The sequence below is a fragment of the Sparassis crispa genome (assembly GCF_003851025.1).
Source record: "Sparassis crispa DNA, contig_000002F, whole genome shotgun sequence".
Lineage (NCBI taxonomy): Eukaryota > Fungi > Basidiomycota > Agaricomycetes > Polyporales > Sparassidaceae > Sparassis > Sparassis crispa.
This window is the reverse complement of record NW_020939749.1, coordinates 1,294,178-1,321,021: the sequence shown is the minus strand read 5'-3', so window position 1 is coordinate 1,321,021 and position 26,844 is coordinate 1,294,178. Positions and strand designations below refer to the sequence as shown.

The following is a 26,844-nucleotide window of genomic DNA, read 5'->3' as shown; positions in this document are numbered from 1 at the left end:
AGGAATACGGACGGTCCGGCAGATACAGTGTGTACTGTGTATATATGCGAGGTGAAGCGGGACAGTTGTGCACAAAAGGAGGGAGCGAATTTCGGACTGGTTGGGTTTTGGCTTGGTTGCGAGTAGGAGACGAGCGACGATGGACGAACCACAAATATGCGTAAGTGACAGAGCAGAAATCGTTTAGTCCATGGAGAGCGGAATAGAGTATGATATCGCAGGGAGGGCGAATGCGCGAAGACCTCAATCGAATGCGGAGACGACAGACTGGCTGGGTAGATGGACTGCAGTGGATTGCGGGGGTATACAGTATATGTACGAAGTGACGGATGGCTGAAGAGACACGAGGCAAGAAGGGCGAGGCGAGGCGAGGACTGGCGCGAGACTGTTGTTCATGGAGCGTCTCGCGTTGACGGGGCCGAATTCAAAGTAACAGTAGTCCTGCTCCAGCAGCCGTTTCGCGGCGAGGGATTATGATACAAGCGGTGTGTGTTGCACAAGCAATAGACAGATAGAAACAGCTCGCACGGCGGGGAGGACAGGTCAGAACAGCAGGTATCGAGATAACGAAGTAACGAGGAGGATTGCAGTCCAACATGACCAACGAATGCCACTGCCCGCCTTGGGGCGGCTGCAAGTCCGTAGTACTAAAGGCTATAGGCCGCCGTCGAGAACGCCTCTGACGTCGTCGACTTGCCCGAGGTCCGCAAGGAATGGGCAGAGGTCGGTAAGTTCCGTGTCATGTGGGTCGTTAAACCATGACGAGACAGGCACGGCATTATTTGGGTGGAAGATGTACGATGCGGGCGAATTGTCAAGGATGATCGTGTCTGAGACTGATCGCCCGAGTTGCGAGAGATCCTGTATGCGGAGCGAGAAATGGGAGATGAGAATGGAGAAGCTGATCGAGAACACAGATCGATATGCAACTGACCTTGACGTAGTTCCCCCTATGGTTGTAACAGCTCTCCCGGAATAGCCGATGCGAAACGACTTGATGGATATCCAGCTTGTCCAGCACCGGATCAGCATACTGCGACCATAAGGTCAGATCTCAGCCGATCGGCGTGCAAAGACAATGGAGACACCCACCTTGCTAAGACTTGCCGTGAACACCACAACCTCATAAATCTCCCCCATCTTCTTCAAGAAGTTGTCGACTCCTGGTCGCTTGATCACATACACGTTGTGCAGGTGATATTCGATCTCTACTGGCACAACGTAGTCTGCCTGCTGTATTGACTGCAAATACGCGCGAGCTGTTAGGTACAGCCACCCCCAGATAAGCTATACAAGTGACATACCTTGAAGCTACTGTGTACTAACGTCTCATCAAGATCGAGTACAAGACACTTTCGGCCAGCGTGCTTCGGCAAAATTGGAGGTAATAGAGGTTGTTCGACACCGTCCTATTATTCCGTTACGCAGGTGAGTCGGGTGAGTTTGCCGGACACCACAGACGAGGAATGTCACTCACAGGTCCTATTGGGATGCCTGTTCCCCCATTCATAATGAGCCGCTCTTCCTCGTCTTCCACCTCATCAATCCGATTAGGCTCCTCCATTTCCTCATCCTCCGTAAAGCTAGTAGAGCCATCACTCTCGTCTCCCGAGTCCCGCCCATGGTGTGCATGCTCATGAAGGCTCTCCTCTCCTGTGGATCCCGGCGGCTGCACCGCACCGGACGTCATATTATGCGTCTCTTCCTCGGGAAGCAGTTTCGTGGGCGTTGGCGGAACGATCACCGCAGGATCCTCAGGTTGCTCTGGGATGTCAAGCGGCTGCAGCGACAGGTCTGGTGGGCCTGTGGGTAGGTCTGTTTCTACTGGAGGAGCAGGTTGCGGAACTTCTGGGATTTCCTCCGGAGGGGCACTGGGCATCGGTTCCTCTGCGGGCGGTGGAGGCGGGAGCTTCTCCGCCTCCTTCAAGGCCAGCTTGCCCTTCAGTGCGGATGTGCTGGCATCAGCATCGGCGCCTACCTGAGGCTGGTGCAGTGGCCCGCTCTCGACGTCGATAATGTGCGCATGCGTATGGCCAACGCAGGGAACAAAGACGCGGAACAACTTGACGAACACCGACGACTTGTGCCTTTTTGTGTGTTTGGGTGCGCGTTCCGGCTGTTCCGCCATGCTGGACATGGTATGTGCGCCGTCCGACGACTTCCCGTCCTTCCTAAAGAGCCCGTGCGAGAAGGTCTGCGTTCCCGCGAGGGTGGTATCAAGTGAGTTCTTGTCCTTGGAATCCGTCTCTTTCTGCTGGTCGGGCTCCTCCGGCCGCTCCTTGCCTCCGGATGGAAATGCAGACGAGGAAGACGAGCTCGTATTCGGCTCTTGTGGGGACTCTGGGTGAAAGGGTGCTTGGGATGCTGCAGGGGCCTGCCCTGGGTCGGCGACAGAGTGGTGGTTGCCGTCAACGTTGGCAGAACCATTGGACTCGCTGGGAGCGGCACGCGGGGCGTGGTGGTCTGGGTCGTGCGTAGCCGAGGCATGCACTTTGCTGCCGTTTTGGAGAAGCGTTCCCTCTGCAGGCTGTGCTCGGGATTGCTCTGCCTCTACTTGCTTTCCCTTCGCGTCCTGTGGGGCGAAGAAGTCAGAGAGATTGTGGGTGAGCAAGGCGGTGTATGAGGAAAAATACCGGGGAACTGTGGTCGGCGGGGGGGTGGTCGGTGTCCATGAGTAAAAGCAGCACTGCAGAGGGCACGGGGGGTACGAGGACAGAGAGAGCGAATAGACGAGAACAACGGACGCTCTTCTCGAGGTCGCGGCGCCTGCATCGTGGGCCCGTGGGAAGCCTTCCTGCCGTTTCCGGACATGTTCCGTGTCCTCACTCCCGCTCAGAGTGGTCAACAAGCATCCACAACCACATCACACGGGATCATAATTGACATAGCAGCAATTCAACCATATATTAGGGACAGGCTAGAAGCAACATCAAGATATTCCAACACAGCCTTACGACGAAGAGAGTAGTAACGGAAAATCGTCCACGGACCACGTCTCCAACTCATGCACAGCCTCAACATGCAGATACCACCTGCGGTCCTCGCGCGCCGAGGCTGGCAAAATATTTGGCAATCGCGTCCATCGGTTCATATGAAGGGAATTTCTAAATAGTGATACCAGCCATCCGGAAGTCGTGAAACGTCGCATTTCTCCGAGGAAAGTATGCATCGCAAAAGCCCAGTACTAAGTAAGTATCAGTGGCCCGGATATGCCATATGGCGCAGAAGTGCCTTACTTTTTCTACAGTTTGATTCTCTGCACCGATTGCCTCAAAGTTAATCAGGGATGCTCTCATACATTGCACTTCAACACTGTAAAAGTTTAAGAATTAAGCGTGGCCCACTTGGGTCCCACGAAAATCGGGATTGCCGGAATGTATTTGGCTGGTGCCACACCTCGGCATGTCTCCAAAATGTTCAACACTAGTGCAAAAACTCCGAAAAAAATAGTTTCTAGTATTCTATATGCTACAGAAACAATATCTGAAGTGCCGAAGACAATCGGGCATGGTGGCGTGTAGCGGGATCAGAAGTGCCATATTATGGCACTTCCGGGTCATCGATAGTATCGTCGATACCACCCTTGTCGTGATAAATCTTTTCGGTGGTGCAGGCCGCACTCAGCATCCTCCTGCGGGTCAGCAAGGTCGGCATACTGCCCGGAGACAGGAGGTGTTAGGTAAGCAGGGGAGCGCGGGAAAAGCACTCGTAAGCGTTGTGGCGGCGGCACGGGGTGTGCCGAAAAGAGGAACTCCGCCTGCTTACGATTCTTACTAATACACACGCCAGAGATGAGGACGGTTGAATTGGCCATGTTAGGACACACCCCGTATCCTCCTCCAGACCCAAATGCCATACACCCACAGCCGCCCCATGCTCAGCCACCGGGCACTTTCCAAACCCTTCGTCTTCGCGACGAACCTCCCCCCGTGACACAACCCCCAGCCCCTCGCTCCCGCAAGCGCAAGAGCCCCCCCGACGCCAATCCCGACCAGCAACAGCAGCAGCAGCAGCAGCAGCAGCAACAACAACAACAACAACAACAGCAGCAGCAGCAGCAGCAGCAACAGCAGCCCCCCGGCCCACCAGGTCTTCCTGGTCCTTCAATGGCCCCCCCTCCGGGCATGCATGCATTCCACCCACCTCCACCACACCTCGGTGGCCCGCCCATCCCGCATGGGTACCAGTACCCCCCTACGGACTTCACCTCTGGTGGTATACCTCCGTCGCTTCAACCGCAGCCGCCCCCGGCCCCACCACAGCAGCCTGATCAGCAAGGGGGGACGTCTGTGGGAAGGACATTGAGCCAGAGCAAACGCGCGGAGCAGAACCGGAAAGCGCAGCGTGCGTTCAGAGAGCGACGCGACCAGTGAGTAACGCCCCTTATGCGTATGCGTGACGGGCGATATTGATCGTTTTATATCGTGCAGACACGTTAAAGCTCTCGAGTCGCGCTCGCAGCTGCTCGACGCTGCACTCGCGTCTGCAGACGAAGCGAACAGGCGCTGGGAAGAATGTCGCACCCTTGTCGATCAGCTGCGAATCGAGAACACTGCTCTGCGCGCTGCACTCAATCAGATGCAGGCAGCGGCAGGACTTAACGCGAACCCTCCGAACGGTGTCCCTCCCCCTCCTCCGATCCCCACATCGTTGTTACCAGAGCAGCCAAGGGTGGACGATCCGAAGCCTGCAGAGGGAGGAGAAGGAGTGCTCGAAGAAGAGAATAACCAGAAGGAAGATTAATTGTTGTGCGCTCTGAACTATCATATTTCGAATGGCTATGTTTCGTCTTACAGAGTCCGAATCGACGTCTGGGTTTTATCCGAGTGTCTGGGTGCATTTGCGTACACGTTATGGTAAATAATAGCTGTTTTGTTCGCCGATACTATATTATTAACTTAGCTTCACTGTTGTTTTCTGTGTTACCTGGGCCATATGTTTTCGGAGATTATCTTTATCAAGCAATATGTGTTTTGCCGGAACGGCATTTGTCACGTGTCTCGCCGACGCGTCGCGTCTCCACGTGTCTACTCAATAGTTAAGACTGTCTAGCCCAAGGCCTAGCCTGTTATTCTGCAAAGGTCTGCTAGACACGTATTTCAGCCCAGTTACACACGCACGAACATGGCTCAGATCACAGAGGGGCCCAACAAGACAAGGCCGAAAAGGCGGGGTGAGTCTGCAGTCTCATGCACCGTCATAGCACTCACATGCACCTCAGGTCAGCCAGCCGTAATCAAGTACTATCTTGTTCTTTACAACCTCCTCTCTACTCTCGGGTGGTCATACGTCCTCTTTGCAACCCTCACGCACTTCCTCACCTCCGCGCCGCCTTCCTCCCGGCTAGCCTCCTACCTCCCAGCCTTCCTCACGCATTCCTTCCCGTTCCTTCAGACGCACCGCTGGGAGAAGTATGCTCCTCCAGAACTCATCCCTCTATTCCGCAGGGCCAGCTCGACCTATGCTGCCGTGGGCGGGGTGACCGCGATCGTGCAGAGCTTCGCGGTGCTCGAGATCGTGCATGCGCTGCTCGGGTGGGTGCGGAGCTCCCCGCTCACCACATTCTCGCAGGTGTATAGCAGACTGTACGTCGTCTGGGGCGTCCTGCATCTCTTCCCGCACGTAAGTCCTCTCGCCGCAGCCCCAACCCCATCTGCTCACTCAGCGTCCCCGCAATCGTACAGACGCGCACGAACCCGCTCTATGCCAGCGCTGTTCTCTCCTGGTCCATCGCAGAGGTGATCCGCTACGCCTTCTACGTCTGCACGCTACTCGGCTCCGAGCCGTACGCGCTCCTCTGGGTGCGCTACACCGCGTTTCTCGTGCTCTACCCCACCGGCGCGGGCTCCGAGGCGTTGCTGATCTTTGACTCGCTCCCCGCCGCGTTCACGTCCCCCACCGTCCTGCGCGCGGTGCTTGGCCAGGTGCGGGGCATGTCCTGGCCGGAGGTCGTGCATGCGGACTTCCGCGCGATCATGTTTTGCATCTGGTGGCCTTGTGAGTGTCGAGTTTGTCGTTGGAATTCTGGGTGCTGACGTATGCCTACACCGTGCGTGGTTCAGCGTTGTACATGCTGTATACCCATATGATGCGCCAGCGCCGCCGCGTGCTGGGAGGCGGGCGCACGCTCGGCGCGAAGCCGAAGACGCTGTGATGCGCTAGAGATGCTGAGTTATATATATATACGATCTATTTTCGCGTGTTTGTGGCGGTGTGATGGCATTTAATCGTAGATCTCGGTGTGTGCTCAGGCTTCTGTTGTCTTGTGATTGCCGTTGCTGACCGGGACACGAATCTGGATCCCATGTTTCCAGGTTCTCGGTATACTATGCTACGCAGAAGAGTACCTACTCGTAACCAAAAAGATACATAGCGTTGCTCTGATGCGTCGTAAATCAAACCCACACAATCCATGCGTCCCTCACCCTCTCTGAAGTTCAGCTTCCCGTCATTTGTTGTTGATGCTCGGCGCGAACCCGACGCGCAGCCCCGCGTAATCGAAGACCGAGTACCCTATCAGAAACCTCATCACACAGGCGAAGGTAGGCGTCAATCACTAACGCGACTCACAGGACTTCAGGAACTCGTCGCCTGCATCGGGTCCACACTTAGCAGAGCTCCGGGGAGGGGTAACGTGGACTCACCGACAATCGCGAGGTCCGAGGGGAAGTCGCTGCCCAGCGCCAGGATGCCGCCGACACAGTCCCTGGCCGAAAGGAATCAGCTAGAATGGATGGACGCCGACGCACGCGGGGACGCACGGGGACCCGGCGGTCGTCCGCCCCAAGTTGAAGTCGAGCATGTTCACAGAGAAGGAGTTCCCGCTGAAGGAGAGGGAGATGTCGAGCGCGGACGCGCAGGGGAAGGTGTAGAACCCTGCGCCGTGTATGTGAGTGGTAAGAGCGTTTGCTGATCGGGGACGGGTAAATGGACGGCACCTGCGCCGAATTCCGTGGTGGATTGCGAGCCGGGGATCTGTGCGGAGTGAGTGGATTCAAGGAAGGTGAAAGAAACGTGGAAAGAGGGTATACGGACGGCTCACCAGCGCGTAGAATTGGTCTGCTACGTCGTCTGGGACGTAGATCAGCGACGTGCCGGTATCGATGGCCTAGTGCGTGCCATCAGATAGTCATGAAATAGATGCAGTAGTCCGGGACGTACTGCCGTGAGGTTTGTCGAGATGGACTGGCCCGAGATTGGAGAGACACCGTCCATCAGAATTGACCAGTATGTCTTTGAACGAAAGATCATGAGCGACGATAGCTGACTTCTGAGGTAGCTTATGCACCTGCGAGATCAATGGATTCCAGCGTACCGTGCCCGTCGTCTTGGTCGCGTCGTAGCATCCAAAGCAAACCTATTGCCCCGTCGCCGACACCTTCAGTGGTGAGTAAGCGTCCCCTTGGCCATCTTCTTCCTCACGCACCTCAGACCCACTCGCCTGCCCGCGCTCCAGATGGACCGCAAAAGCACCCACAGGGATTTGTTTATCGCTCAAGAGGTTCTCGAAGAGCGTCGGCCTCTTCGACCGTGCGATGCTTCCGAACGCGAGTCCAAGCAGCCCGGCACTCGGCTCGTCCGCGAAGTCGTATGATTCGCTGCTCACCGCGAGGAACGCTTGCGTAGGGACGACGAGACCGCCCGCCGCAACCCTGTCCTGCACGAGCGTGCCGGAAACGCGGCCTTCGCCCTGCCGTGTCCAGCGTGTGCAGCCAGTCGGTCAGCGTCACTTTGCATGGGAAGCGGGAGGACTCAAACGTATGTGACAGAGAACCTCCGCCCGAGACTTTGGTATGAGTTGCTCTCCCATTCGCGGAATTGCTCGCCCGCGCAGGTGCGGCACTCGACGGGGACCCACAAATCCGCCGAACCGGTGTCGATGTCGACCGTCAGCGGCTGCGCGCCCGAGCCGAATGTGAGCGACCCGTAGTACAACACGTCGAGCCCGTCGGTGACGTAGTCCGTCAGCGGCAGCTCCGCCGTACCCGGGAGCTCGAGGATCCCCGTTGCGGTGTCTTCGCTTGTGTCGGCGGAGAGGGCCGTGGTGTTGGTGAGTATGAGGAAGGGAGCATTGGTCGCGTTGGGTGCAGTCGGGTTGAAGGGCGCGTAGCCGCTCGCGGGGTGCGTGCTTGGGTTGAGCCCGATTCCGGCGAGGAACTGCGCTGCCTGAGCGTACTTCCCCAGGACGCCTTTCAGCCCGTTTGTCTGGTAAAGACATCCATCGTGGTTAGCGGAGAGGCGATAAGCAGGATTGACCTACCGCGAATGTCGGGTTGAAAATGTGCATATCGTTTGCATTCTGTGCAGAGGTTTGGTTTGCACGCCTCCTCACTCTTGCGACGAATGCCTTTGAACGTGTTTCCGTGTGGCGTAGCTGATTAGTGCCTGTGTCAGCCAGTGGCGTTGAGTAGGAGCCGAGCACGAGAAAAAGAAGAGAGAACTGCGTGAGTCTGGTGCTCATTCCTGCGCACGGCTATCATGAAGAAGGCTGAAGGGCAGAATTCGAAAATGCGCCAGGCAATGCTCGCGGAGCGATGTGCAGGATAAATGTGTAGAACATGGTACGGTAGATATGTTTTGTGGAGGCTGCCACTCGATCGAGGGTCGTCGATCTAATCTCACGTCTGAGATGAGATCGCGACATTGATCATCGCCCGCATTGTCCGGAGATTACCCGCGACAGGTACCTTACGTGCAGTCGCAGTATTTCCGCTCAGCTTTGCTCTCTTCCAGGTTCCTCCATCAGCGAACTCCCTCCTTTGCCGCTGACATACAGACATGCCAGGTCCAGATATCCAAGCAGGTTGCTTTTCCGGCCTGTTCTCCTTTTTCGCTACGGGCAATGCACGCTCGAGGCGTTCCACAGCTGCCGATATGTCTAAACTAGAGTTGAGCAGCGGACGAGGTGCAGTTGAACTGGTGCGTTTTGTGTGTAAATGTATGGTTGTGTTCTTTACTATTTCCCCGAAGCCCGCGGACTTCTCCAACTTGAACTGTCACCACTGCGACTGGCATGGTATGCCCGTGTCTCCCCCCACCTCGGAGATACCACCTGCGTATACTTTACGTGACGCGGAGGACGTCTTCCGTCCGGAAGTGATCAAGACGATCGAGGAGACTGTGGACGAGCTCAATCCGGAGCTCCGCGAGCTCAACCTCGAAATCTGGAGTAAGCAACTTCGTATCTATCCGCGGCATCCTCGTATTTACGACGTACGCAGACCATCCTGAAATTGCGTACGAGGAGAAGTGTGTCGATCGCTGCATAACTTGGCTCTCACCATCCTGATCAATCAATTCCACAGGCGCGCTCATGACGTTCTCACCAAGTTCATGTCGCAGCATGGCTTCGACGTCACCCCTCACTACCTCGACCTCTCCACCGCCTGGCGCGCCGTCTTCAAACACACGTCGTCCTCCACCAAGAATGGGGACGCAATCCGCGTCATTGGCGTGAACTCCGAGATGGATGCGCTGCCCGGCATCGGGCACGCTTGCGGGCATAATCTCATCGCCATCGCAGGTGTAGGAGCCGCTCTCGCTGTGAAAGCTGCACTCGAGAAGCATGATGTGTCCGGGAAGATCGTGCTGCTCGGGACCCCAGGTGAGTGCTCTGATTGCTGCACAGAGGACACCTGCTCAGCTCCGGTTCATACGTCCAGCGGAGGAGAGCGGAGGAGGCAAGGTCAAACTGCTGGACCGCGGCGCCTACGACGAGATGGACGCATGTATCATGTACGGACTCTCGCTCGAGCGCTCACATATTCCCCGCTCACGTCCACTCCCAATAGGTGCCACCCCAGCCCCGGTCCCCTGCACAGTGTCTCCGTCGGCCCTTGCCTCGCCTGCCAGACCATCGAGGTGGAGTTCTTCGGACATACGTGCGCCCACTTTTTCCTACCGCTTTGCTACCCACGAGTTGAACTGTTCGCGTAAAGCGCACACGCAGCATGGGCACCATGGGAGGCGCAGAACGCGCTCGATGCAGCGTTCCTCGCTTACACCAACATATCCGTGCTCCGCCAGCAGATCAAGCCCACGCACCGCGTGCACGGGATCGTCAGCGGGAAGAACTGGGCGGCGAACAGTTTGTGCACGATTAGCTGGCTTCCTCGTCATGTACTGACTTGTTCTGCCATGTCGTACAGTCATCCCCGACTATTCAAAGATGGTGTGGATCGTCCGCGCACCGACATGGCCCGAGGTCGAGGTGCTCCGCGAGCGCGTCCTCAAGTGCTTCGAGTGAGTATTTGTTATCGCACGTTGCTTTCTACTGAGAGTTATGCCTTTCCTTCTTTACTTCATCCTCACAGGGCGGCGGCGACTGCCACGGGATGCAAGGCTGAGATAAACCAGGAAGTCGGGTACTATGATCTCCGGCAGAACAGCGTCCTTGGTACGTCTCCAATCTTTACTCAATGGCCATCCCCAGGGTTAATGTGGACTTGGCCGCAGGTGATGAATTCTCGCACATTATGGACGCCCGCTATGGAGTGAAGTCGCTCGCGGATGGCGGGATGGGCGCATCGACGGACTTTGTGCGTTCTCATTTCTCCACCCCGCAACTAAACTGCTAAACTGCATGAATCCGTCCCTACGTCATGCACACCGTCGTCCCTACGTCACAGGGAAATATCACATACGGTACGTCCACACCCCAGTCCTGTGCTAATCCTCATCTTTAATTCATTTACAGCCCTACCCGCGCTGCACCCGAGCTTCACGATCCCGACTGAGCCAAACGGCTCGAACCACACTCCGCAATTCACGCAGTCTGCGGGTACGCCTGCGGCACATGCCGCCGCGATCGCGGTCACCAAGGGCCTAGCTGGCGCGGCGTTCCGTGTGCTGGACGACGCGGAGTTCACGGACAGGGTAAACTTGACACTTCACTGCCGAAATGTGTGAATACTGATTACTTCGCTCGATCCTGCGCAGGTAAAGAAAGCTTTCAAGCACGATCAGGAGGCAAATGTTGTGCGGGCCTAAGCGTGGTATTGTATGTGGAGGCTGCAGAGCTGTCGATGCAGAAAGTGTCACTCTGCTTGTACGAAGTAGCATCGTTACACACTCACAAAATGTCCTGTGATAAAGTCCTGGTATACGAACTCATGGCGTCTATGTCCTTCCATAGTCGAAAACTTTGACCCTGCCAGACAAGTCGCCCCTGCTCGCTTCTTGTTCAGAAACTCGCCATGATGAGTTCAATGAGTTGCACTCACACGACAAGCGGCTTGTCCCCCCTGTCCTTCCCCAGTGCAAAATGCGCGATATCATAATCGCACCCGGCCACGGCCACACCATTATACGGATCGCTAGCGGCCCTGCGGACGTCCCACATGCGAACAAACCCTGACAACCAGTCGTCACCGGCTAGGTCAGCCTCCGCCCAAACAATTTCTCAGGACACGCCTCACCATCATTTCCCCCTGTCAACAGCGCGCGACCACGCTCGACCCATAGCGCCTCGACAACGCCGTATCGCGCAGGCTTCTTCGTCGACCGCTCGTCGTGCGCGAACGCCTGCAGCGGCCCACGGCTGAGCATACGTGCGTCATACACGCTTACGGCATTATCACTGCGCGCGACGGCGAGGAACAGCGCGTCCGGACTGAATGACATGCGGTTCACCTCGTTGAACCCCCCGCGGAAGCGCTCGAGAGCGACGGTCTGCGTTGCCCGCCGGAGGCACCGCCGCGCATCGTACAGGTGCAAGTGGTGTGCGCGGGTGGGACTGAGCGTTGCAAGGGCGAGCGTTGTGCCTGCGGGGAGTCGGCACGTTGGGTGTTTATAAGTGATGTCGGATGAGTGCATTTGGGGGGGTGGAACGTACCGCTCTCGTCGATCGCGAGCCTCTCGCCTGGGTCTTCCGCGTCAAACTGGCAGATCTCCTTGCCCTTGGTGACGTCGAATGCCTTGTGCACACCGTCGCCTTCCCCTGCGGCCGTTGCGAATAACTTGTTGGCCGAGCTCTCCGCACCCCAAGTGAGGTCCACCACGCCGCCTTCCGCACCCGAAGCGACGGTCAGCACGGTCCGGTACTTCAAATTCGTATTGCGCTGCAGGTACACGCGTCTTTTGGCCTGTTGGTAGTCGCAAGGAGGAGGGAAGGTAGTGGTCACTCACCCATTCGAGCCCGCCACGGCGAGCACAGAGCCCTCCGGTTTGAACTGCATAGATTCAGGTATGCAGGGGAATGTGACTGTGAGAGGTAATTCAACAACTTCTGTCTTGGTGGAGGTTTGAGTTTCAGAACAATTACCTGTTTGGACCAGTTCTGGCGCACCGTACTCCGGGGTCGTAGCATATTCCAGAGCTGTAGCACCAGATTCAACGGCGGTACAATCCCAAACTTTTACTGTGAGGTCATGTCCACACGAAACTAGTCTTGTTGGACTGTCAAATGAACTTCTTTAGTATCCTGCATTCAATATGCACGGAATAACTTACAGGGCAGGATCGAACTGAACATCGTTCACGGTATAGAACCTGCGCATATCTGTGTTTCACGGACTCAGCGACTACACTATCGCGTTATTGGGGAGTGCATACCTCGACCTTCTGAAGTGTAACTTCTTTCGTGGCCATACAGCGTAAACTCTGACAGACAGTCAGCACTGCACGCACAGAGTATAATCAGATTTACCTGTCCCATCGCACCAGACTCTCAAATTGCCTTCACGGTTGTATGCGCTTGGCTCCTCTTCAAACAGTAAAACAGGTGAGAACCCTAAGAGCATGGGAGAGAACGGGTTCAGCTTACGATCATCCATGTCAGCTGTTCCGTCAGCGACGGCGCTCGCAATTGCAATGATGCCGGCGGATTGCCGTACTTTCATGACGGCTGGACTCTGGAATTTACTACGAAAAATTCAACGTGTGCCACAGTGCAATCGACTTACAACCTGAAGTTGTCGATAGTGATTTGGCTGGAACCAAGTGGTCATATGGTGACCGACTGGAACACTTGAATCGCGGGCGATGCATTCCTTGTAACTAAAACACAATTTTGTCAAATTCTCATCTATGCAATACAAGATTGAAAAGAACGCTATATGTACCCTGCACCAAACGTCTGTGCCGTCTTCATTGTCAGAGTCCCAGGGTGAGGAGAATAATGTGCGCGTGGTGGAATAGGTTGACACGGATAGCTTTGCCATCTTCTCGGCAAGGGTCTGACCTTCCTTGGTTTCAAGTTCATAATCAACTGTGGACTCGGGGAAAGGCTCCCACTGGCAATTGACATTGAGAATATTTCAGCTAAAGCCGTAGAACATAGATAGTAAGACATATACTCACATTACTCTTTCTGTGCAGATCATATGCGTCATGAAAGTAGTCATACTCAGAGTCAGGATCAGGATCAGGATCCGGCCCGTCTTGACCAAGCGCTAGACATTGCAGGACTTCGGTACTACGACCTAGTTCATCCTCCAACTCAGGAACCGGATCTGGCGCATCAGGCGTGTCGTCCGGGGACGTGCGCGCTCTCTGCACGAATATTCAGTTACACCCAAAGCAGATAGAACGTGCACACCTTTAGCGGTAATTCCTCCTCGTCAGAGTCGTCAATGACAATCACTTCCGCCTCCCTGCTGGAAGCCATGAGCGGTTGGCGAGGGCGCTTGCGGGAGTAGGGGTTGGGAGCGGGTGCAAATTTTCCGTCCGAACCTTTAAAGCGCTTTGCGGGAGGCTCTATCCTCTCGCCAGGATCAAGGTTTCGCTTCTTGGACTTGTCGCTGGAAGACGAGTCCCTCTTCGCCGGGGGCTTGGCTTTGTCGTTGGAAGGTTGGCGTCCCTTCTCGGAAGATTTAGTCTTCTCACTGGAAAGTGGGCGTTTCTTTGCAAGAGCCATAGCTTTCTCATCAGAAGGCAACTTGCTCCTTGACGAGGAAGGCTGAGTATGAAGATGAGGAAGTTGCACTCAGTTCAACAATCTTGGAAGGCATACATGTGACCGTGGCAAATCCTTTGCAACAACCTTGCCCTTGTTGTCAGAATGGCCATGACAATTGTATAAGATCAGGATTCGCAGGGGGCTCACCAGTGACTTGGGTCTGAAACCCTTCTGTGGCGCGATACTGGGACCAGCACCTCCGTCCCCCTCATCGTCAGATATGAGGTCAATCACATTATTCTCCCTAATGCGATTAACTAGCTGCGTCCGCTCAGGTGAGACCCAACCGGTGAAGAGGATACCCTCTTCCTCTAGCTTACTGACGTATGTATGGTGTGCTCCTACGTTGCGGTAGAATCCTCGGAATTGGACCTCATTAGCGTCTTCTGCGGCATCGACGTCGATAACGTCGTGGTTGCGAGTATTCATGCAGGGCAACACGAGGAAAAGAAGAGTGTTCAAACTGGATGAGACCGGGGGAGGCTGAGCGGCGAGATGCTGTAGAGTAAACAGACGCCCAAACGCGTGACCGCGTTGCATCCACACACTGGCAGTACCTGCGAACGCATCTCAGTCTTCGCTGGCCGACGCCCCATCATCAGGATCTCTAGAGATGATTATTAGATAATATAGACATGATCACTCTTGTCCCCGTCGCGTATCCTGCAGCCACGCTCCCCGCCGACGCTCACTGCGCGCGACAGGGTCAGGCGTCCCCTCCGACCCTTCGTTCTCCCCTCCAGACTGAATGAGCTTCTCCAGCTTCTCAGACATCTCATACCCGCACTCCACCATCTCATCCACCGCAAGCTGGTACCGCGTGTCTCCCACCTGCACGCACTTCCGGATGATCGCCTCATACACCGTCACCGGTGGCAGGTGCCCCTCGTTCTTCATCTCCTCCAGGTAGAAGAACGCGTCCTCATAGTTCGCCTGTGTCAGGCACAGCACGATCAGCCGCTCGTACGTCCGCACGTCCGGTTTGATGGACGCATCCTTCATCTCCCCTAGCAGCCGGTCACCCAGCTCTCGGTGCTGAGAGACGATGCACCCGGAGAGTAGCAGGTTATACGAGTCCACGTTCGGCGCCACCCCAAGGTCGCCGGCCGCCTTGTACGTTCCGACTGCCCGCTGAAGGTCACCGATCCCAACCGAAGCTTGGATTATCACGTTCAACGCAGTCACGTCCACCACCTTTCCTTCTTCGCGGAGCGTCTCCAGGTAACCCCATGCCTCGTCGACAGTATCAGGGTCTTTTTGAATCATCTGGAATATCGGATAAGCTGTCTCCGAGATGGGGTTAATTCCATGCGCGCGGATCATTGCCAGCATCTCCATCGCGTCCTTGATCTTGTTGTCCTTGCAGAACGCCTCAATGACGGGCGCGAAGTGATACTCCTGCCAAGCGACACCTATACGACTGAGCACCCGCAGAACATCAAGGCCCAGTCCAGATAGACCATGTCTCGCGGCCGTATGCAGGACCTGAATGCAACAACCTTCGTCGGGAGTAATGTTGAGCTCGTGTACCACCTTTTGCCAAGTCCGGAGGACACCTTCCTCCTGCATAAACATGTAAAAACTCGCAACCCATGCGTCATCTCGCGTACGCACGTATAATGCCTCGGAGGACGATTCCAAGCACTCCGCCCAAACTTCTCCGTCCAGACGGCGCACAGACGTCTGCTCGAAAGCCTCTGCCAGATCCAATGCTAGTCGTGGGAATCCCATCGAGCCTGCCACGCGGATAATGCCTTGCGCGGTTTTCAATGTTGGAGACAAGCCGCGCATGCCTAGAGCGGAAAGATACTGCAGGGCGAGCTCGAGATTACCGCTCTCAGCATACTGCAATATGATATACTCATATGTCGACTCATTTGGTCTTATATCGAAGCGCTCCATCATGGAGATGACCTCCCAGAGCTTCCGGCTGTCCTGGTAGCGTGCTGCCTACGAATCAAGCGTGTAAGCCAGCCAGTCTCGGGGAGCGCGACGCGCAGTAAAATTCACCTCACATTGAGTAGGTAATGGAAAATCTCGCGGTCAGGACGAATGTCCATTGAGACCATATCCTCGAGCGTCGCGCGAGCCATGTCGTAACTGCCCTCAATACCGCACGCCTGCATGATATAGGTATAGGTCGTGAGGTTCGGCCGGAGGCCCTTGTTCTTCATCTGGAGGCAGACGCGCATCACAACGCGCGTGAGGCTCCCCTCGATGAAGCGGCTGAGCTTGAGGTTGTACCGCGCGACCTCGGTCATAACCGTCGTGCCGCGGAAGTCGACGTCCGGTGTGAACTGGTAGGGCTGGTTGCGGAGGCCACCATGCCGCCGAGCCCGGCCATCGCGCTCATGGAAGATATTCTGCTGCGTGCGCACCTGCGCGGACGACTCATGCCGCTGCTGCTGGGCGCACCCTGTGAGGCAATCGCTGGCGTCGTCAGAAGGGAAACGGATGCGGAACGAATAGAGACGTACTTGACCAGCCGAAGGTGACCACCTGCGCCTGCTGGGCGCTGCAGAGGTCTGTAGCTATGCCCGAAAGTCGTGTATGCGCTGTTTTGAGTGCATTGCGAGATGAGCTTGCCAGCATCCCGACTAGCTCGAGCTAGCAGACGCGTTTGTGGAGAGAAATTATCAGGCGCGTGCCACCGTTAATAAAGCGGAGATTCAAGTGGGTAAGACTGAGAGCCAATCAGTAGAAGCCCGCCTATATTCAGTGAGCGGAGATCGAAAAGACATGGTTCTGAAACCTAACGCGGTAACTCCACCTTTAACAGTTCCCGCCACCGTGTGTGCTCGCGATACCTCCGCAACGCGGTCTGCTATAGTCCCAACAGACGCGTTTTTCATCTTCTTGGATACCCGTACACTATGGTATGTTCTATGATAACGCATTGCGCTTTTGGCTGACAGTCTGCAGTTCTATTCCGAAGCAATCTTGTCGCGGCGAGGGCCCCTCGCGAAAGTATGGCTCGCCGCACACATGGAGCGGAAGCTCTCGAAAGCCCAAACTCTGCAGACAGATATCGAGCAGTCCGTTGGTACGTCCCACCACTCATCCTTTAGTTGGACCGAATTGATGAGATCCCACCGCTTTAGACGCTATAATGGGTCAGGAGGTTGAAGTGATGGCTCTGCGACTCAGCGGCCAGCTGCTGCTTGGTGTGGTGCGAATCTACAGCCGTAAAGCGAAGTATCTACTGGATGATTGTAATGAAGCACTGTTGAAGATTAAGATGGTGCGCCCACCATGTATCCGTCGTGAAAAGTGGCAGGTTATAATTTTCCTTTCGCAGGCGTTCCGTCCAGGGGTTGTGGACATGACAGAGGATCAACTCGCCGTTAACAGCAATGCCATCACGCTACAAGGAAACAACCTCGACCTCGACGCCTTGCTCCCCGACATCAATTGGTACGCGCCGCCTGCAGCTCATACACACCCAAGTTGACATCGGTTTCCCGGTGCTTTTTGTTTCTGTGTAGGAATATGGACTACGAAGATCGGCCAGTACAGCCTGGCGGGCAGCATATTGCACGCGTGGCGGACATCACGCTGGCCACCGCGGACGATTTCCAGTTCGACTTCGACGAGCCAGGCTACGGCTTTGACCTCGGTCCGTCCGACGGCATCGGTTCGCAGGATTTCGAGGTTGATCTCGGACTGGATTTCGGTGACGGGCATGTTAGCGTCCAGGGCACGCGCGCCGAGGACGACAGCATGAGCGTCGAGGTGGGACGAGATGCAGCGCCTCCGAGGGCGATGCGGGAGTCATTGGATTCGCACCTCCTGGGGCGGCGCGGGGTGGATGAAGATGTTGATATGCTCTCGAATAAGAGCAGGGAGCCGTCCGCGCATCCCTTTGATGCCGACATGAATTTGGATTTTGGTCCGGATATTGGAGGGATGGACCTTGACCTTGGGATCAACTTTGGTGATAACGTCCCCAGCGAGCATGCGCCCACACCGCGTCTCACTCCCTCCCGTGCATGTGAGTGCTATATCCGGCCGTTGATGACGATGCTAATTGTTCGTGTAGCCTCCCCTCTTACGGAACCTCCCCAGACTCCTCCGCCGGACGTCGAATTGACTCCACGGGCCGACGCACAAGCAGCAAAGGCGAAGAAGAAGAAAGACAAGAAGCAGATCATCGACTCCGTCACAGAGCTCGCCGACGGTCCCGGTGCGAGAGTCGGCCGGGGACACAATGCCGGCCTGGAATCGCAACCGAAAGACGTGAGCAACATCGTGATGGAGCACCACTACCTGCCGCGGTCTCCGCTCGTCATGCGCCTGCTGGAGATTCGCGACGACCCCCTCGCACACTTCCTTCCCACTAAAGTGACACCTGCCGGGACGTTCTTCTGCGCCGCGCCGCCTGGGCTCGCACCAGAGCTGGCAGAGATGTTTATGCGGCCAGTGCAGAATCTTGCTCCGCCGAAGCGCCGCGGTGCGTCTCCCGAGAAGAGCCCCAACAAGAGACGCCGTACCGAGGGCAGCGTGGCTGGTGAGGACGAGGTGGAGCTGGCGCGTCGCGCGGGGAGCGTGGCGCCGAGCATGGCGTTGGGCAGCGACGTACTTGGACGGGCGAGCATTGGGCCAGGCGTGAACGACTTCGGCTTTGACAATACTGGAGGTGTTGAAGATTTCCAGATGGAGGTCCCGGAGTTTGAGATGGGTGCAGTGCCAGGGATGGAGCGGGCGCGCTCAAAGTCTCTTGCGCTCTCCGCACTGAGCCGTTTGTCTACCCCCGCTCCCGAGGGAGCGGCTGTGGAGGAGGGCGAGGAAACCTACGCGGACGTAGCATGCCCCATTGCGGCATTTGACGACCGCTCGTCACGTTCGCAAACACAGAGCGAGGAGGGGTCGAGCGACGACGGGAAGGGCTACAGCAGGAACACCGTTAAGGCGCTGTCGATCATCCGCAGAGAGCTGCGGCCGACTCCCGGAGAAGAACACGACGAAGAAAAGGTGCTGAGCTTCAAGAAGATGTCCGAGAAGGTTTGTTGTCTTTTATATCCTGCAATATGTTGTCTCACCGCTGGTACCAGGCTACTCGTCGAGCAGCCTCGTCGTTCTTCTTCGAGCTCCTCGTCCTCGGCACCCGTGACTGTGTCAAGCTGTCACAGGAAGTGCCGTTTGAGAATATCGAGGTGCGGGCGAAGGATAGACTGTGGGACCGCCAGCGACACACGTCTGTCGCTCCCTCCGTTGTGTCGGCGTTGCGGCAGAGCTCTGTCGCGCCCTCTGTTACATCTCCTAGGCGGCGTGGCTCCGTGGCTCCGTCGATTGGTTCAGCTCTCGGGCTATGAGATTTTAGGAATGGTTGGATGTGTCTTGCAGAATGTCATTTGATTGAATGTTGTACTCTTGAATACAGCTTTAATAATTATATCCGTTGTGGTGGTGCATTCGCCGATTTGGCGTCTACCGGACATCTCATCTTATCTACGTCTTTCCCAAGTGCTTGCTGCAACTTGATGCTCGACACCGGTTCACGACCTCTTCACCTCGTTTCTTCGGTTTGCTTTACCCCTCGCACGCTGTATAGCCAACAGTAAGCGAAGAGAGGCTACAACTAATATTCACACGCAGGGTTGTGTTGTTGACCGCTGTCACCGACTGCATATGATCGACGACCCACGATTGACCCGCCGCACTCAATTGAACCAGAAGGCCCCCTCTTCGTCGAAAGTCAACATGTCAGCCGCACGTCTACCCCCCTCGACTTCCCCGCTGGTCGTCGCAGTCGTCTCCTCCAGTTTCTTTGTCATCGCCGTCCTGCTCTATATCCGCCCGTATCTCGAGGCAACCGTCAGTCCTTACCGGATTTTCAGAGACGTCTATCAACATGCGTACTGGTTATGCTATCCTCTGTCTTGCGTCCGTCCTTATGCCCACTGTCAGCGGGCACTTCGCGTTGGCGGACACCTATGCCGGGCGGGATTTCTTCGACAGCTGGACTTGGGAGACGATGGACGACCCGACCAATGGACGCGTGAATTACGTGGACCAGAACACCGCCGTTAGTTCGAACTTGTCTTTCGGTACGTTAACCCCCGTGTCCGTTATATGCGGACACGTTCCACAATTTATCGTCCCCTTTTCCCTCTAGCGACGGATAGCAAGTTCATTATGCGGGCGGATGACCAGAACGTAGTGGCACCTAGTGCACGGGGAAGAGACAGTATCCGAATCATCTCGAATAACGCGTACAGTGATTCCGTCACGGTGCTCGACCTCCAGCACATGCCTGAGGGCTGCAGTACATGGCCTGCGTTCTGGTCACTCAGCCAAGCGGGACCGTGGCCGCAGGGCGGTGAAATCGACATAGTAGAAGGTAGATTCAGTGAAGAAAGTGCCGGGATTCGCTACTCATACTCGGCTGACCCGGTGCAGGCGTCAACCTGAATAATGGCAACCTTGCTTCGTTGCACACTACCCCGCTTTGCACCATGCAGCAGCAGAGGGCGCAGACAGGGTGAGTTTCCTTTCGTCGACCTTATCCTCCCTCAATTACGTCCCCCACTTCAGCACAACGTCCTCGACGAACTGTGACGCCAACGCGAATTTCAACCAAGGCTGCGGCGTGTCCTTTCCCTACGGCTCGTACGGCGCGCCGTTCAACGCGGCTGGCGGCGGCTACTTCGTCGTGGTGCGCACGCAGCAGGACGGCGTGCGCATCTGGTTCTGGGCGCGGAACGACGCCGCCACTCCAGCAGAAGTGATAAATCCAGCTCCTGCGGCCCTTGGCCTGCTCGGTCCGCCCACGATCTCGCCAGATCCTTCATGGGGCACGCCTTCTGCGATATTCCCCGTCGGGTCGACGTGCGATTATGACTCTCACTTCAATGCGCACCAGTTTGTGTTCGACCTGACCTTCTGCGTAAGTCATTCAGCAATTTTGCAATCATTCGTTTCACTGAAGGTGTTGAGCAGGGCGATTGGGCTGGTAATGACTACACATCCACCGGTTGCAGTGGGTCGTGCACGGATTGTAAGCAGCATTTCCCCCTTTCCATTGCGTGGTTGTTGTATGATTGAACACTGTTTGGCAGACGTTAACAACAACCCTCAGGCGTTCGCGAATGCGTACTGGGAAGTCAATTCGCTGCGAGTGTATACCCCCTTCGACCGCCCCTCATAGACGTGTTGTATGTAGCATAGATTTGTACTATATCTAACATCTAACTACACTGTACTCGATATTACTGTAGTCTGGTTTCCACATACCCCACAGAAATGTGGTGTCGCGGTCAGGTGCTGGAGCGCCAGAGTCCACATGACTGCGACGCGACTTATGTATTTGTTCGTGTTTGTTCGAGTTCCCAAACGCGTGGACCGGGTTCAATTTCGCCGTGAAGACAGGCGTTCTCCGCAATCACTGAGCAAGCAGCAAATTCAAAGTGAAGAGTGCATGTTTCCCAAAGGACCACGTTTCCCTGCGGTTAAAGGTGAGTACACAGTTGTATGCGATTCGGTCTGTGGTTGAATTCCTCAGTTCCGCAGGTCCCTGGACCAAATGCTTACAACCCTCAAGGTATGTCCTTTACACAGTCATATAACTCGTGTTTATCGTGCGCAAGAACCCGACTTCGATGCATACAAGCATGGCGCCTTTCTGGAGAAGACAACCCGGTTCATGAAGGAAAATGTGCCTGATGTTCCCGGTGAGTTTCGCTGCGAAGACAAAGAATGGGGGCTGATGTATGTACAGGCCCCGGCGCGTATGATGCAGATGCTGCTGCAAAAACTACAAGGTCGTCTTCAAGAGCGGGAAAGCCTGTCACTGATCGTTCTGCGGCGTTACAGCACAAACTCGAGGAGCTAGAGCGAATACACGCAGAGAACAAGAAATCGGTGGGAAAACACATCTGATTCCCTTACCAATCCACTTATCTTCTTCAGTGCAGCATCATCTTGACCTAGAACACCTCAAGCTCGAGCTGAGCCGTGCTCAGAAATCCGCGGCAGAGCACGCGGAACGCGCCGACAAGTTGAAGAAGCAGAACGACGCCCTGGAATCGCGGGTGCAGGAGTTGAAGAAGACGGGCACCTCTGACCAAGCCGACCTGCGGGAGCTCCGTATGAAGCTGCGTGTCGCGGAGCACGAGCGTGCCCAACTCGCTGCGAAGCAGGGCTCTGCAGGAGAGGCACGGCAGGTTCTGCAGGCAGCAGAGTCAAGGAGGAAGGAGGAAGTGCGTGAGCGAGAGAGGAAGCTCGCCGAGGTGGAGAAAGGGCTGAACTCGGAGAGGAAGAAGCGCGAACTTGCCGAAGCGAGGCTGGCGGATATGAAGAGCAAGGGCGATGAAGAATTGCAAGCAGCCCGAGTCGTTGCGAATAGTTTGGAAGCACAACTACGCGACACCCGCGCAGCCGCCCAGCAGATGAAGGGCGCGTTGCTCGACTTGCAGAAACGCACTGGAGACGAGGAGGAAGGGCTTCTTCAGCGGCTGGAGCAACATCGAATGCTCGTGGCCCAGGTTGCTACCGAATATGGTCGACTGGCGTCGACGACGGTCCCCTTGTCAGTCCACTCCCGCATCAAAGAAGAGTCCGCGATCCTGCAGATGCGCGTGTTGAGACTGGAGCGCAAACTCGCAAATGCAGAGGGCCAGGTCATCGAGTTGGTGAACTTGATCCGACACACCAAAGAAGACAAACAGTTCCTGTCTGCCCGGCTCCGAGAGGTAGACGCGGAGACGGCGTTCTACTCCCAAGCCCTGAAGGATATCACCCAGGAAGAGCGGTTGGACGAGCCCTCAATTTATCGGGACCTCGATAATTCCCTGTTCTCCATGGGTCACGAGGTTCTTCAGTCGCAGGCTTCCGTCCAGCAAGGGCTTGTCGCGGATAGCTCTGTATGGAGTGAGTTCTACCGCCTCAGAAGCGATACTCTACTTCTGCATAGCTCAGCCCTTGTGAAGGGCCTGGGTAATGCAGAAATTCAGCTTGAACAGAGCGCCGCCGAACTGGCACAGGCCGAGGGGAAGTACACAGAGCTCCGCGCCACACTTGAGGCTGCTCAGGTAGCGCACGCAGAGGCCCAGCGGCAACTCTCCGAAACAACAGCGTCTCTACAGATTTCCCAGGTTGCAGAGGCGTCCACGAAGAAACAGTTGGAAGACACTCGCGCGAAGGCGCAAGCGGATGTTTCCAGAGTCGAGCAAGCACTCCGGACACAGAAAGACGCGAACCATCGCCTGGCAGAGACGGCGCAAAAGTGCAGAGCAGCCGAAGAGGCACTCCAGACTGAGGTCGACCAGTGAGTGTTCTCATGTTGGCCGTGATTGTTATCCTGTAGTTCATGGAAGCTTACCGCGGCGTTAACCCTGCTTCCGCAATTGACAGGATGGCTTCAGAGCTCGCACAAGCAGAACGCTACCAGGAGGCATACAACAGCCTTCTGGAAGAAGTCGATGCTCTGGTTTATCGGAATGCTCTTGCGGAGGAAGAGGCTCAGCGTATCAGCCGATTCAACGCCGAGATTCTAGGTCATAACAATCCAAACCAGCGCATTATGTATGTCGACAGGATCCGCAGAGAGTTGTACGAAACGAAACAGGTGTGTTCCATGTTTGTTAGTTAAGTCAGTGCCAAGACAAGCGCTGACACCGGTTTGTTTACAGAAATTACTCATGTCCACACGCGACAGAGATGCAGTTGCCGTGAACAACGAAGACCTGCGACACGAGCTGGAGCTGTACAAGTCTGTTGCAGTCCCACCAGAGATGAAACCGCGCACAACCGTCACGAGGGTGGGCCGCGTTCCGCTCGCCATTCAGAACGTGAACGTCATCTCCGGCACTCGGCTGAGTGAGTCTGCGAAGAGCCTCAGCAGTACGGGCAGTCTGAAGAAGCTTGAGCCGATGCCAGAGGTGGAGTATGGGCAGGGAGATATGACCATTGACGAGCTCATGTAGAGTGTGGGTGCAGTTCTCCTATATCTGCTGCATCTGCTGTCCATATGTCCTCGATCATTTATTTTCGTGATTTACGTGTCCCATCCAAGCTTTGTGCACCGTAAGACGCAGATGTCGGAGTGACATGCGTGTGTAGTTGCGAGAGAGCCAACATTTGCGAAGCACAATCCGACGACCTTCTAAAGAACTTACATCAAAGCAACGATAACTTCAATGGATACAACACGATTCCCAGCTAGTCCAACACGGCGTATTTCTTCAGGTGCTCGGGGATCGCACCCTCAAGCTCCTTCGCCTGCAACCACGTTTTCGAGAACAGTCGGCTCTGGTACCGGTAGGCACCATCACAAAGGATCGTGGCGATAGTTTTGCCTGCACAAACGCGTAAGTCAGGCCACGACAATGAATTAGAATGCGATTTGTACCTGGACCCAGTTGCTGTGCAAGTTCTACCGCAGCGACGACGTTCAGTGCAGAACTAGCTCCCAGGTATAGACCTTCTGTATCCAACAAGTCATAGATCATCGCCATGGATTTGGTGTCGGGTATTTGCAACGCCCCCGAGAGTTGTTTGACAATTGTGCCCAAGTTGTTTGTAATACGACCCTGGCCAATACCTACGAGGAGCGGTAACATATTTCTGAGCGAAAATGCTTCTTTGTATGAAAGTGCACAAACCTTCCGTGATCGAGCTACCGCTCCTCTCAGTGAGTTGTCCGCCGCTGGTGATATAGCTGTAAAGGACACTGCCCGGTGGGTCCGCCAACCATATCTGCGTCTTCCCGTCACTCTTCTCGAGCAAGAGCTTACCCGCACCCGCCAATGTGCCGCCGGTGCCGGTCGCGCAGATGAACCCGTCGACGTTCCCGCCAGTCTGCTCCCAGATCTCCGGACCCGTGGTCTCGTAGTGCGCCCGCGCGTTCGCGGTGTTGTCGAACTGGTCCGTCCAGATGGCGTTCGGCAGCAATGCAGCGAATTCGCGCGCCTGGTGGTTGTAGTTCTTCGGGTTCTCGTACGCGACCGCGGGAACTGGGTAGACCTCGGCGCCCAGCATCCGCAGGAGATCGATCTTTTCTTGACTCTGGTGTACGGAGAAAGCCCTAAGCAGAAGAACCGAAGAGGAAGATGGTGCTTTGGGCTCACCTGCGAGTCAGGCATGAATATCACACATCTATAGCCCCGGGCTCTGCAGACATGTGCGAGACCGATGCCGGTGTTTCCTGCGGTGCCTTCGACCACGGTACCTCCAGCCTTGAGACTTTACGCCTATAACCATCGGCAACGAAACGCTGAGTGTGCAGGGTGAAACACGTACAGACCTCGTTCCTCGGCATCCCGGATAACACCCAGCGCAGCGCGATCCTTGACGCTGCCTCCTGGATTCTGGAACTCTGCCTTGCCGACGATGTTACACCCAGTTAGCTCAGAGAGCTTTTTTAGTCGAATCTGAAATTCGTGTGAGAGGATGGCCCGCCATATGCTTCAACCACGGCTGTACTTACAAGAGGTGTGTTTCCGACAGCCCCGACGAACCCGTCGACGGCGCGGGAGGTGAATGCCCTTCTGAAGGCTTTGGCCCGCAATGCACTCGACATAGGTGTGGGAGAAGCAGAGAGCGAATACAACGCGGGCGAGGCGAGTATATTGACTGCAAGGCGTGATCGTGAGCACTAACTACTACGTACATACTACGTCGGACGTATCAATTTGTCGACGGAGTCTTGATTCCCGGGACTGTTTGCAGCTGCTCTGGTCTACTTCAATATTTCTGAACTTCGTGAAGCGCTGCTATATATTGCAAACGAGTTGGACAGAAGGATTGTAGACACGAAGTAAAATGAGATTCTGATCAGCCCTATCCATTAAAGTGCATGTGCATAGGCGTATCATCGAAGAGGGTAAATAGAAAACATCCCGAGACGTGTGGAGCAAACAGGACCCGGTTAGCTAGCCAAAGGAAACAGTAAACGGAAGGCGTGTGGACCGAAATGTCCGTCGTGCGAGCGTGCGTGGAGTCATGCGAGCCATAAGAGTTGATGTCCCGAGAACGGGACGGGTATAAGCAGAGAGCAGACAGATATCCGGATGTGACAACAGGGGATGGTTCAAGGCTGGCGCTTCTTGACATTCTGTGATAGCCACTGAAGGCCCTCGAACAGACCCTCCCCAGTAGTCGCGCAACTGACCGAGCATCAGCATTGCGAACATCTGGAAGAAGAAACAAGCCACGCACCTGGGATGGACATACCACGACCTATCACGCATCCGGTGTAAACCCAACTTTTCTGTCACCTCCGCTGGGGACATCGCTGTGGAGTAATTGAGTGAACGGGTGCAGAAACGCGTAGTCTGGCCACCCACCTCCTGGCAGATCCTGTTTGTTGGCGAACACGAGTAGCAAACACTCTTTCATCTCTCGGTCGCTCAATATTCGATGCAGCTCCTGCTTCGCCTCATCTATCCGCTCCCTGTCCTGGCTATCAACAACGAACACGAGTCCTTGGGTGCCGGTATAGTAATGCCTCCACAGAGGGCGAATCTTGTCCTGGCCACCGACGTCCCACACATTGAACTTTACATTCTTGTATGTTACAGTCTCCACATTGAAGCCAACTAGACAGAAATGGATTCCAAGCGTCAGAACTACAGAGTTAGCGGACTGACCTGTTGGTATTGTGGTGACAGATTGGTTCAACTTGAGCTTGTACAGAATTGCTGTTGCGAGAGAACCGTTCAGGCTGCACCCATATTCCTCGGACAGTACCACTCACTGGTCTTTCCTGCTGCATCAAGACCCAACATCAACAACCTCATCTCCCTGTTCCCAAAGATCTTCGCTGAAAACATATACACGTCAACAGCACGCCCTCTTATTCGCGTGAGCGATGCAGTGGCCTACCCAGCGCTTTCGAAAGATTAGCACCCATGTTGGATATCGACGAGTTGTAACGAAAGTAAAGAACGACAGGAGGGTGAGTGTGGCCACCAGAGAGGTACAAAGAGAGAAGGACGCGGTCGAAATAT

The 26,844-nt window shown here is 55.5% G+C and overlaps 11 protein-coding genes across 11 annotated transcripts; 6 read left to right on the top strand and 5 right to left on the bottom strand.

The window, feature by feature from the left end:
* Window positions 1–654: 654 nt before the first annotated feature.
* SCP_0304250 (predicted protein) lies at window positions 655–2,672 on the bottom strand (the record flags this gene model as incomplete). Its single annotated transcript, XM_027755818.1, has 6 exons — window positions 655–861; window positions 935–1,033; window positions 1,093–1,242; window positions 1,305–1,409; window positions 1,478–2,572; window positions 2,634–2,672. 6 exons carry the CDS (start codon window positions 2,670–2,672, stop codon window positions 655–657), a joined length of 1,695 nt encoding a protein of 564 aa, XP_027611619.1.
* Window positions 2,673–3,791: 1,119 nt separating this feature from the next.
* On the top strand, window positions 3,792–4,743 carry SCP_0304240 (hypothetical protein; the record flags this gene model as incomplete). Its single annotated transcript, XM_027755817.1, has 2 exons — window positions 3,792–4,369; window positions 4,431–4,743. 2 exons carry the CDS (start codon window positions 3,792–3,794, stop codon window positions 4,741–4,743), a joined length of 891 nt encoding a protein of 296 aa, XP_027611618.1.
* A 381-nt stretch (window positions 4,744–5,124) lies between these two features.
* SCP_0304230 (Probable very-long-chain (3R)-3-hydroxyacyl-CoA) lies at window positions 5,125–6,154 on the top strand (the record flags this gene model as incomplete). Its single annotated transcript, XM_027755816.1, has 4 exons — window positions 5,125–5,173; window positions 5,222–5,622; window positions 5,685–5,997; window positions 6,063–6,154. The coding sequence occupies 4 exons, from the start codon at window positions 5,125–5,127 to the stop codon at window positions 6,152–6,154; spliced, it is 855 nt and encodes a 284-aa protein (XP_027611617.1).
* A 294-nt stretch (window positions 6,155–6,448) lies between these two features.
* Window positions 6,449–8,287, bottom strand: SCP_0304220 (Aspartic protease; the record flags this gene model as incomplete). The annotated part of the gene is made up of 11 exons (XM_027755815.1): window positions 6,449–6,513; window positions 6,571–6,591; window positions 6,645–6,706; window positions 6,762–6,876; window positions 6,939–6,975; window positions 7,043–7,108; window positions 7,162–7,233; window positions 7,289–7,357; window positions 7,427–7,690; window positions 7,759–8,205; window positions 8,261–8,287. 11 exons carry the CDS (start codon window positions 8,285–8,287, stop codon window positions 6,449–6,451), a joined length of 1,245 nt encoding a protein of 414 aa, XP_027611616.1.
* A 491-nt stretch (window positions 8,288–8,778) lies between these two features.
* SCP_0304210 (hypothetical protein) lies at window positions 8,779–10,989 on the top strand (the record flags this gene model as incomplete). The annotated part of the gene is made up of 13 exons (XM_027755814.1): window positions 8,779–8,919; window positions 8,971–9,169; window positions 9,222–9,249; window positions 9,306–9,604; window positions 9,663–9,735; window positions 9,792–9,881; window positions 9,939–10,087; window positions 10,149–10,242; window positions 10,314–10,396; window positions 10,456–10,538; window positions 10,629–10,644; window positions 10,697–10,875; window positions 10,939–10,989. The coding sequence occupies 13 exons, from the start codon at window positions 8,779–8,781 to the stop codon at window positions 10,987–10,989; spliced, it is 1,485 nt and encodes a 494-aa protein (XP_027611615.1).
* A 129-nt stretch (window positions 10,990–11,118) lies between these two features.
* SCP_0304200 (hypothetical protein) lies at window positions 11,119–16,489 on the bottom strand (the record flags this gene model as incomplete). Its single annotated transcript, XM_027755813.1, has 22 exons — window positions 11,119–11,167; window positions 11,223–11,352; window positions 11,418–11,762; window positions 11,834–12,075; window positions 12,127–12,202; window positions 12,263–12,396; window positions 12,451–12,499; window positions 12,553–12,600; window positions 12,647–12,703; window positions 12,764–12,844; window positions 12,903–12,996; window positions 13,062–13,232; window positions 13,300–13,491; window positions 13,538–13,897; window positions 13,952–13,981; window positions 14,045–14,158; window positions 14,222–14,395; window positions 14,446–14,504; window positions 14,590–15,460; window positions 15,512–15,847; window positions 15,913–16,313; window positions 16,375–16,489. The coding sequence occupies 22 exons, from the start codon at window positions 16,487–16,489 to the stop codon at window positions 11,119–11,121; spliced, it is 4,128 nt and encodes a 1,375-aa protein (XP_027611614.1).
* Window positions 16,490–16,770: 281 nt separating this feature from the next.
* Window positions 16,771–19,209, top strand: SCP_0304190 (Cohesin subunit rad21; the record flags this gene model as incomplete). The annotated part of the gene is made up of 7 exons (XM_027755812.1): window positions 16,771–16,773; window positions 16,820–16,940; window positions 16,999–17,138; window positions 17,196–17,311; window positions 17,383–17,888; window positions 17,937–18,898; window positions 18,949–19,209. The coding sequence occupies 7 exons, from the start codon at window positions 16,771–16,773 to the stop codon at window positions 19,207–19,209; spliced, it is 2,109 nt and encodes a 702-aa protein (XP_027611613.1).
* A 316-nt stretch (window positions 19,210–19,525) lies between these two features.
* SCP_0304180 (Probable glycosidase) lies at window positions 19,526–21,044 on the top strand (the record flags this gene model as incomplete). The annotated part of the gene is made up of 7 exons (XM_027755811.1): window positions 19,526–19,752; window positions 19,805–19,944; window positions 20,013–20,237; window positions 20,297–20,378; window positions 20,432–20,783; window positions 20,837–20,894; window positions 20,956–21,044. 7 exons carry the CDS (start codon window positions 19,526–19,528, stop codon window positions 21,042–21,044), a joined length of 1,173 nt encoding a protein of 390 aa, XP_027611612.1.
* A 270-nt stretch (window positions 21,045–21,314) lies between these two features.
* On the top strand, window positions 21,315–23,820 carry SCP_0304170 (hypothetical protein; the record flags this gene model as incomplete). Its single annotated transcript, XM_027755810.1, has 7 exons — window positions 21,315–21,351; window positions 21,399–21,437; window positions 21,484–21,567; window positions 21,615–21,757; window positions 21,811–23,162; window positions 23,249–23,462; window positions 23,527–23,820. 7 exons carry the CDS (start codon window positions 21,315–21,317, stop codon window positions 23,818–23,820), a joined length of 2,163 nt encoding a protein of 720 aa, XP_027611611.1.
* Window positions 23,821–24,055: 235 nt separating this feature from the next.
* Window positions 24,056–25,415, bottom strand: SCP_0304160 (Cysteine synthase 1; the record flags this gene model as incomplete). Its single annotated transcript, XM_027755809.1, has 6 exons — window positions 24,056–24,192; window positions 24,246–24,437; window positions 24,499–24,901; window positions 24,964–25,078; window positions 25,136–25,266; window positions 25,323–25,415. 6 exons carry the CDS (start codon window positions 25,413–25,415, stop codon window positions 24,056–24,058), a joined length of 1,071 nt encoding a protein of 356 aa, XP_027611610.1.
* A 510-nt stretch (window positions 25,416–25,925) lies between these two features.
* SCP_0304150 (ADP-ribosylation factor 6) lies at window positions 25,926–26,747 on the bottom strand (the record flags this gene model as incomplete). The annotated part of the gene is made up of 6 exons (XM_027755808.1): window positions 25,926–26,001; window positions 26,054–26,129; window positions 26,182–26,433; window positions 26,485–26,535; window positions 26,592–26,657; window positions 26,720–26,747. The coding sequence occupies 6 exons, from the start codon at window positions 26,745–26,747 to the stop codon at window positions 25,926–25,928; spliced, it is 549 nt and encodes a 182-aa protein (XP_027611609.1).
* Window positions 26,748–26,844: the final 97 nt, after the last annotated feature.